The sequence below is a fragment of the Babylonia areolata genome, chromosome 19 (genome assembly GCF_041734735.1).
Source record: "Babylonia areolata isolate BAREFJ2019XMU chromosome 19, ASM4173473v1, whole genome shotgun sequence".
NCBI classification, from domain to species: domain Eukaryota; kingdom Metazoa; phylum Mollusca; class Gastropoda; order Neogastropoda; family Buccinidae; genus Babylonia; species Babylonia areolata.
In genome coordinates, this window is record NC_134894.1 from 19,518,315 (window position 1) to 19,528,671 (window position 10,357).

General features: G+C 40.1%; 1 protein-coding gene across 1 annotated transcript; it reads left to right on the forward strand.

Moving 5' to 3' along the window:
- The first annotated feature begins 118 nt into the window (after positions 1-118).
- On the forward strand, positions 119-9,723 carry LOC143293521 (dephospho-CoA kinase-like). Its single transcript, XM_076604426.1, has 4 exons — positions 119-343; positions 3,631-3,834; positions 4,570-4,657; positions 8,828-9,723. The coding sequence occupies exons 1-4, from the start codon at positions 232-234 to the stop codon at positions 9,114-9,116; spliced, it is 693 nt and encodes a 230-aa protein (XP_076460541.1). The 5' UTR covers positions 119-231; the 3' UTR covers positions 9,117-9,723.
- Positions 9,724-10,357: the final 634 nt, after the last annotated feature.

A 10,357-nucleotide genomic window follows, 5' to 3' on the forward strand; every position in this document is an offset into this window, starting at 1 on the left:
CACACACACACACAGCATGGTACATCATACGAAGGCAGAAAGAAGACAACGTCAAGTGCCTGTACAACCTACGGGAAGTAACTCTTAGTATCTCAAGGGAAGTAATCTGTTTATTTTGGTTGTCGAAACTTGATAAGGTGCTGTGGCAGTCGTTGAAACAGCTCGACCCAACACCTGCTGAACAGGGCTGGTCCCACATGCCCACGTCGCGGAAAGATAAACGAAGCGAGGATGTTCTTGGTGGGGCTGACGGGTGGGATAGCCTCAGGCAAGTCGACAGCGACCAGTATGTTCAAGGCTCTCGGTGCGCCAGTCATTGATGCAGACCAGATTGCCAGAGATGGTAAACAAACTACGTCTTTGATACACAACCCTCCAACCATCATTTGCATGCAGTTTATAACCATGGGTACTGTACTATTTTTAGGGTTGGTTACCTGATTCATTGAAAAATTCAAGCAATCTTTTAAATGCCAATAACGGTCAGACAGTTGACTCTTGGCATCAAAGGAATGAAATGAAATCTTCAATCTTCTTCAAATTGGAAGGTCAGCCATCATTACTGACTATTAATGACCTGTGTGCGCAGAGGCGTAAAAAAAAAAAAAAAAAAAAAAGAAAAAAAGAAGAAGAAAAAGTCTATTATATAAACCTAATCAGAACCTAAGTAGACCTATCTTCCTACCGGAGGGGGTGACAGTGAGAAAGAACATGTATACATATTCCCTCCCACCGTCACTCGCAGCGTCTCTGTGATCCTATATAAAAAATAAAAAAAAAGAAAAAGAAAAAAAGGGGGACCAAACTGTGATCTTGTTCAGCTCCCTCTTGAAAGCTACCAAGGAGGGAGCCTCTGCTGCTGTTGCAGGCAGGGAGTTCCAGGCGGGGATGGTTGATGGGAAAAAACTGTATTTATAAGGGTCAGAAGAGGAGCTAAGAATAAGATGGACAAATTTGTGTTGATGATTTGATCTTGTTTTGCTGGATCCTTTCTTGGGAAATTTGTCTGGAGGGATGTCTACAATGCCATTGACAATTTTATACATTAAGGTTAGCCTTTGTCTGTGCCGCCATGATTTGAGGGATTCCCATCCTAGTTCTTGCAGCATGGATGTTACGCTGCTGGTCCACCCATAGTCGTTGTGTACATAATGTGCTGCTCTTCTTTGCACCATTTCAATCTTGTTCTTTTGGCCTTCTTTGTATGGGCTCCATACTGATGAGCAATACTCCAGGTGCTGGCTTATGAGAGTTTGGTAGGCGTTGGCTTTGGTGGTTTTATTGGTTGTTTTTAGATTCCTTTTTAGGAAGCCTACCATGCTATTGGCTTTATTGGTGACTCTTGTAACATGTTCTTTCCAGTTTAGATCATTTCGTATGTCGACGCTGAGATATTTTGCGCTGTCAACGTGCTCGAGGGTGTGTCCTTTTAATTTGTAGTTGAAGCTGATGGGGTTCCTTGATGTTGTACAGGTAAGGATATTACATTTCTCTGGGTGGAATTCCATTCCCCAATGCTGCTTCCAGTCAGACAGTGTGTTGAGGTCTCGTTGGAGCATTTTGCAGTCTTGGATTGTCTTGATGGTAGAGTAGACTATACAGTCATCAGCGAATAATCTAATATTGACCTTGATGTTCTGAGGCAGATCGTTGATGTAAATTAGAAATAGTATGGGGCCTAGAACTGTCCCCTGTGGGACTCCACTGATGACAGGTGCTGGCTCAGATTTTTCACCGTCAACTATGACGATTTGGGTGTGGTCGGAAAGGAAGGCCTTGATCCAGTCCAACATCGATTCTCATATACCATAATGGTCCAGCTTACGGAGGAGGCGTTTGTGGGGGACCTTGTCAAAGGCTTTGGAGAAGTCCAGAATTACCATGTCGGTCTGCTGTCTGCTGTCCTGGTTTTTGGCGATGTCTTGGAACAGTGTTAGTAGTTGAGTTTCGCAACTCCTTCTGGCTCTGAACCCATGTTGTGAATTATCAAGTATTTCATCTTGGGTCAGATGGCACATGATATTGCTTGCGAGGATGTGTTCTTGCATCTTACAGCATATGCTGGTGAGGGAGACCGGTCTGTAGTTAGCAGCAGAGTTACGGTTGCCCTTCTTGAATACTGCTGTCACGTTCGCCCTTTTCCAGTCGTCTGGTACACATCCGTCTGCCAGTGATTTGGTGAAAATGATAGAGAGCAGGGGTGCTGTCTCATTTGCGCACTCTTTCAACACTTTTGCTGGAATCTCATCTGGTCCTGCTGCTTTATGTAGGTTGATGTTCTTCAGCAATTTGCATACCCCTTCCTTGTCGATCGTGATCTCGGCCATTGCAGGGAAGGATGCTCCCGATGGTGTTGGGATTTTGCTGCTATTTTCTCTCGTGAAGACCGACTTGTACTGATGGTTTAGAATGTTGGCCTTTTCTTTTGGGTGTAATGAACTAGAACGAAAAAAAAAATCAAAATTAAAGTCGCCTCTTGGTACAAATACAAGCTATAATTTGCATCCTTCGCACACACAAAAAAATACAAACCCAAAACTACTGCGTACTCAACACATGAATTTTCAGAATTTGCTCTGATGAATGTGTGGAATTAACAATGAAATAATGGTGCAGTTTGCAAATTTACTGAATGCACACTATCCAATTTGTAAACCCAGTAAACAGCAAGGCTTATGCTTGACCCAGTCCCTTTACCACCACCACCACAACCACCACTACAACTGTTGCTTCTACTACTGCACCTACTTATACTTCTAAAGTGTGATGGTTTTGTTTCAATTATAGAATTTTCATGTACACAGTGCATGCAGTGCAATCCACTGGTCCAGTGGATCATAATTATATATACACACCATGCCTAGGTCTGTTCCTTTAAAGTGTATGCAGTTGTTGTGATCAGGAACAGCAGTGCATCATTTCATGGAATTTTACCTGTTGTTGAGCAACAAACATCAGTGTACTTGAGACTGCAATCTAAATACAGCTCTTATTTATTGACACTGACAGTGACAACTTCAGAGAGAACAGGGTGGATAAAGGGCTGTAGAACATCTGCATGCACATCCTTTTGGAGCATTTAACAGAGTGAGAGATGCTATTTTTACTTGTAAGTAGCTGTCTGCCTGATAGATACATATACCTGTAAATTAATGTTTAAAATCAGTATTAGCAACCTCACACACACACACACACACACACACACACACACACACACACACACACACACACACACACACACACTGTCTCTCTCTCTCACGCACTCACTCACTCACTCACACAACAACAATAGCAACAACAACACATCTCTCTATCAGTCTGTCTGTCCATAAATAATAAATATATATATCTCTTCTAGCCACATGAAGATATTAATCAGCCAATCTACTATTAATCAGTCAGTTAATCGTTCAGTTAGTCAATCTGTCTATCTATCAGTCTATCAATGTAATGCTGACAGTTTCCATTACATACTAATAATGTTCATATTTGAGAAATGAAAAGTTGAAATAGATCAAAAGCTTGCAGAGTACGTCTTTATTATTCTTGCAACTGATAGTCAGCATTTGATAATGATTTGCAGATTTATATAGTTCTGATTTGATTTTTATGGTAACATTTGTTTCTTAGTTGTTCAGCCAGGCAAGCGTGCCTGGAAGAAAATCAGAGAGGAGTTTGGAGAGAAGGTGTTTCTCAGTGACGGACAGCTGGACAGAGAGGCGCTGGGACGAGAGATCTTCTTCGACGCCAACAAACGCAAGCAGCTGAATGCAATCACTCATCCAGAAATACGCAACATGATGGTGCTGCAACTTTTCTACTGCTTCCTGAAAGGTGGGGTATGGCAGCAGGTTGTTGCTGAGCTTTCTCATTCCCCGACTTTGTCAGATACTAGAACATATGTTTGGTGTGTACTTGCTTTGCCAGCATTGTCTCCACTGGCTTGAACACATGTATACATTACTGGGCTTCTGATGAGTTAAAAATCATGGGTCCAGTGAGTCCCAGACTACCATCAGAGGGTCTCTCTAATGTTGCAAATCTGTATTGCAACACACTTACAAAGGCTGATATCTCATCCAGTCATAACTGTTCTGGTTCCTTGGCCAAAATGTGAATGGAAATAACTCTTCTTTGCAGCAGATGATCTAAGTATCTTGACTGATGGTCCCATACAGAGAATGTCTCAGGGACCCAGCTTATGAAGATGCACTGTCGTCTGTGCCCTTTTCATTTTCAAATCATCAAGGACACATAATTGGAAACAAATAAAAGGATGTGCAACACAAGCAGCTATAAGCAGTAAGTATGATGATATTGATGATTATAATAAAAATGATAACAACAGCAATAATGATGATGCTGCTGATAATGGTAACAATAATAATAATGATAATAATAGTAATGATAATATAAGGAGAATTATGACGATGAAAATGATAATGATGATAAAACTAAACATGAGTGCAAATTATGGTTGTTACTGTCTGCTTTGTTGCTTCACATACTTCCTTTAGCAGTGTCTCCAGCAGGCCCTTGTAACAAGAGTGGTGTGTACATCATGTGCAGGTTGCCAGTTTGTGGTGGTGGACCTCCCCTTGCTCTTTGAAACCAAGAGCATGATCTCCTTCGTCAGCTACGTGGTGGTTGTGTCCTGGTGAGTGGTACTATTAAAAGGGTGTGGGGATTTTTTTTTTTTTTTTTTTTTTGCCTGTCCCATGATCTGCTCCATTTCTTTGGCATTACCTACTTCCACACTTCTCATTCCGAATTCCATACACACAGCCACACCTGGGTTCGTCTGTCTCAGTCACTTTGTCGGTAGTCCACAGGGAACCATTGATGTTAGGTTATCAGGAGGCCACACAACCGAGGAGACTCTGGGTGCGAGGAGTATGACCAGGATGGCTGAAGGGACTCCATCCTTACTTATGCAGGGTATCATGCTTAGGATACATATCCTAGCTGAAGTAAAATCAACAGGACATTTTGGAAATCTATAGGGCAAAGTGTATTTTGCTTAGGGAAAATCTTTTTTTTTTTCTTTGTTCTTTTCGGTTTTTTTTCATTTTTCAGGTACACATTGGACATATGAAAAACAACAACAACAAAACCCTAATTGGATTGCTACTCAAAAGCTATACTGAACTAAAATAAATCAAATACATTCTTTCAGAGTGATGTCTTATAACTTTAGAGTTAGGTTTGAAATAGATTGCAAACTTGAAAGAACATCATTTTACTGGCATTGATGTTCAGCAGCATCGTTACAGAAACAGACCATCAGAGTTCCCTTGAACAAGAAGTTGCTGTCACAGTGCCAAAGTAATCACTGTCAGAATGGGCAATAAACTGCACACACACCAGCTTGAAATCATTCCATTGGAGCTACTAAGGTGGACTGATCCATATACAAAACACCACATCTGTTGCTTAAAAACTTTTTCCCCCCATTATTGACTCACTTGTGTAAACAAAGTGAGTCTGTGTTATAACCCTGTGCTCGGTTGTCTGTGTATGTGTGTCTGTGATAAACTTGAACATTGCAGTTTTCTCTGGAAATACTTTGTCCGTCAATACCAAATTTATCTAAAAAATAGTAGGAAAAAAAATCTTCACTGTTGTACCAATAATAGGTTATTTTGTAAGTCTCCTGAATTTAGCCATGTTTCCCTATCATTAGCGGTTTATTTCTTTGAGGCTGTTTTCGGGATTCTGAAAACACCAGAAAACCGCATCTCAGTTGCAGTAGCATAGGTGATGCTCTGTAAAAAGGCGGTGTGACCTCATTTTTTTTGTTCGCAATTAAACGGAAAGAAATACAAATTCTGGACAGGACACATACAGTGACATAGACTACATCATCGACGTGTTTATTGCAGATGAATATTTTAAAGTGGATACTCAATTAGATAGAATAAACATAAAAGAGATATTGAATCGACCGTGTTATACTTTCCCAACGAGTGTGACTAAACTTGTCATTGATCTATCTAGATCCAGAGAAATGTTGCAGTATGATTGCAGCGATGGCAACGTCGGCAACGTCTCTGTTATTGCGGACTTTATAAAGAATTCTTAAATGCCCAAGATACACCAAAATAACATGATTCAAACAGCATTATCACTTCGGTTTCCACAATCAATTTATTGCCCTTAAAAAAGCATGCTTATATATTAATTTTTGAATGTCATAGTTAGATCCGCAATAGCGCAGTGAATGAGACAATTTCTTCCCACCTAAACACACTTGATTCGAATCAGCGCTCAGACTTTTTTTTTTCTTTTTTCTTTTTTTGTTACACGAAGCTTTATAAGAACAAATACAGAACGCATTTTAACGACTGAATCTATTTTTTTTTAGGTGTTTTTTTTTTTTTTTTTTTTTTTTTTTTTTTTTAAAGTGTATCACAAGTGAGTCTTCAAGGCCTTGCCCCTCATGTTTTCTTTAATTATCTCAGCTGCTTTTACTCACAATCTGTGTAACACCTCTTTAGAAATTATATAATTTTTCATGTCATATTTTATGGTGAACTCATTGCTAACCAGTGTGTTAAGTAACATTCATACTATCAACAAGTGACAGTTTCCTTTCAGAAAAGTGTGGGTTTTGTAAATTTCCTTCCAGTAGTTTGCTTGCCAGACTAGTAAATGCATGGCACTGAAGGGATTAAGATATGATAAAGTGAAAGATATGTGAAAGGCAAATAATGAGAAAAAGATCAAGTGGGTGCACACCTACAAACACACACACAGACACACACACACACACACACACACACACACACACACACACACACACACACACACACACACACACTCATTCCACCACACCATACCACATGCCAACACCTAGACATCCATGAAAGCAGATTTTGTGCAGATGTATTTTGAGGTAAGACTTGAACTGAGATTTCTTTTCAGCATAACAAATTTGGTTGTGAAGTTTATTCCAGGTGACAGGACCTGAGTGTATATATATGTGTGTGTGTATGTAGTTTACCAGGTACATTTAGGTGTATGTATAAAACATTGATGTAATATATTGGTATGTATGATATTATGTGTTTTGTAAAGCCCCTACAATAGTTTTCTGGACACAGTGCTGTAGAAATATCCATTGTTATTATTTACTCATACAACACTGAGGAGTTTATAACCTCAGCAGGCTTTTAGGCCATACTGCTGAAAAAAAAAAAGCAGAATGAATACTGTTTTTCCTCCAGATTGAGTGTGGACACAGCTGGAAATACTTTAGATGTTAATTCCCTTTCTATGCCGTCAGAAGATTTAATCACCACAGGAACATAGAAACTATTTTAATGAGACTCATTTTTGACGCCAGACAAATGCTCAGGTGCAGGGCTTAATGAGTTGATATTAACTCTCTCCATACGAACGGCGAAAGAGACGACGTTAACAGTGTTTCACCCCAATTACCATCATCAAAATATTGCAAGCGGAAGGCTCTTATACTGAAGAGGTGAATGTTGACAAAGAATACCACAATTCTGACGACGGAAGCTAAAGGTTGGGTCATTCAGACACCCTCTGGACATCCGAGGGGTCTGTGTAGAGGAGAAGAGAGGAGTGGCCGTACTGAGTGAGTTAATGAAGCTTTGCACTGTTTCCCACTCTCACCCTTTCTCCCAAGTTTGACTTGAAAATCAAACTGAGGGTCAAGTCTTTTGGATGAGATGGTAAACGGCAGTCTCATAGTCATGTGCAGCAAGCACTTGGCACACTGAAAAAGAACCTGAAACTAAATTATTTGGAAAAAATTCCACTCTGATTGGTGAGTTTCAGTTTCAGTAGCTCAAGGAGGCGTCACTGCGTTCAGAAAAATCCATGTATGCTACACCACATCTGCCAAGCAGATGCTTGACCAGCAGCTTAACCCAACGCGCTTAGTCAGGCCTTGAAGATTGGTGAACAAATATACATGTATGCACTCAAGGCCCGACTAAGCGTGTTGGGTTATACTCCTGGTCAGGCATCTGTCTACCAGTTACAGAGTACCGTTTATGGAATTATTTGAATGCAGTGCCTCCTCGGGAAACTGAAACTGAAACTGATTTCACTGTTTTCTGGGGTTTGGGTTCAAATCCCACTCTTGCCTTTTTTCCCAAATTTGACTGGAAAATCCAAACTGGCGTAGTGAAAAAAACCCATGGCAGTGAGAGTGTTGACTTCTGGCAAAATACTGCAGAAGAAATCCACTGATGGGTACACAAATATATATGCATGCACTCAAGGCCTGACTAACACATATGACTAGCATTGCTGTTCAGGCATCTGCCTATCAGTTGTGGGGTGGCATATTATTGAACTGTCTGAAGGCAGTGACGCCCTCCTTGAGAAACTAACATTGAAACTGAAAACTTGTCAGACTTGTTGACAAGTCAGAGGTCTTTCTCTGCTGCGTGCTGCCAATATCATCCTCTAGCAAAATTATAAAGAAGAAATCCACTCTGACAGGTGCACAAAATATTGTACATGCATACACTCAAGGCCTGACTAAGCGTGTTGAGTTATACTGCAGGTCAGGTATCTGCCCAGCAGTTGCGATGTAATGCATTATGGAATTTATTTATTTTATTAAGATGTCTTGCCATAGTGCATATTCTTTAAGCTCTATGCGCTTTACAGTAGCTCTAAAAGTCTTCAGTCAAACACCCCAACAAACATACTCATAGCATTTGAAACATAAGTAACAGAGGACAATTAAAAGAGATCATGCCATAAAATGAATCAGATTATTGTCCGAAGGCAGTGACGCCCTCCATAAGAAAACTGAAAACTGATCACACCGATTTTCCCCTGGCAGCACGGTGGACCAGCAGCTGCAGCGGCTGAAGACCAGGAGCCGACTGTCGCAGGAGGAGGCCGAGGCCCGGATCGACTCCCAGATGCCCCTGGAGGAGAAGTGCCGGAGGGCCACCTTCATCGTGGACAACAGCGGCACCACCGAGATGACCCACAAGCAGGTGCTGGACCTCTTCCACCTGTTCCGCCGCTCCACCGCCCACTGGCCCCTCCGCATCTTCGGCTGGACCTCGATGGCCATTCTGTCGTGGGTGCTGTTGAAGTTCGTGCAGTGTGTGTGCTGGTGGTGAGTGGTGAGAGAGGGAGCTGCTGAAACAACGGCTTAAAAAAGGGGGGGGGGAAAGAAAGGAGAGAGGAAAAGAGAAGAAAAAAAAGGAAGAAATGGCTTAAAAAGAAAAAGGAGAGAGAGAGAGAAACGAACAAAAAAAGGAAAAAAGAAAAATATGAGCCAGTGGATGGGGTGTTTACAGTTGTGCTGTTGTATGTTTTGTTTTTGTTTTTGTTTTTTTACACAGCTGTTGATTATTTTTTCCCAAGAGTTCTGCTGCAGTATGCTTTTTTTTTCTCCCCAAAACAGCTGTCGATTGTAGTTTTTCCCATGAGTGGAAAATTTTCTTGATCTTTTCGTTTTTGGTCTGTTTATCCACATGATTGTTTAGGGTTTTTTTCTTATTTATTTATTTTTTATCTACATATACCTGATTGTTCAAGGATTTTGTTGTTGTTGGTGGTGATGGGTGGTTGTTCATCTTTTTATTTCTATTTATATTCACGTATACCTGATTGAATGTTTTTTTTTCTTCTTTTTATCCGCTTATACCGGATTGTTCAGTCAATGTTAATTTTTGAATTTACTTCAGTTTGAAAAAAACAACAACAAAAAAATACAAACAAAAACAAAAACAAAACAAAACAAAACCAAACCACTGCTGAAGAGTAGTTTGTTGTGCCTTTCTTATATTATTCTTGATCAGTTGACATAGTTTGGTACTGCAATCTGCATGACTGATTACCATTATTGTTTGTGGTATATCTCTCTCTCTTTCACACATTTTAATCTTTTCTCATCTTCTTTACTCTCTTCAGTCTGTCCCCACCCCCTCCCCCCCTTTTCTCTCTTCTTCCTTTTTCAGTTTTCTCTCTTTATGTTTTCTTTTGCTTTTCTTTCTTAATACTATACCCTGGGACTGGGTGGAAAAAAAAAACATTCTTGTTACTGTGCTTATTGTCCCAATACCATGGAAAAATGAAGTTTTTGTTTGTTCGTTCATTTGTTCTCTTTTTATTGCAATGTTTCTGAAAGAAAGGAAAGAAAAATGCAAGTGTTTTTGTATTTTTTTCTTCTTCAGATGTGTTTGTTAACAGCTGAATTAATGGATAATTTTTGTGAACACTTTTTGGATAATTTTTGTGAACACTTTTCTTTGGGGGATGGTGGTGGAGGTATTGAAATACATATGAGAGCGGTTTTCTTTTCTTGTATTTTTTCTTTTTTGTTTTTATTCATTTATTTATGTATTTTTTTTATGTA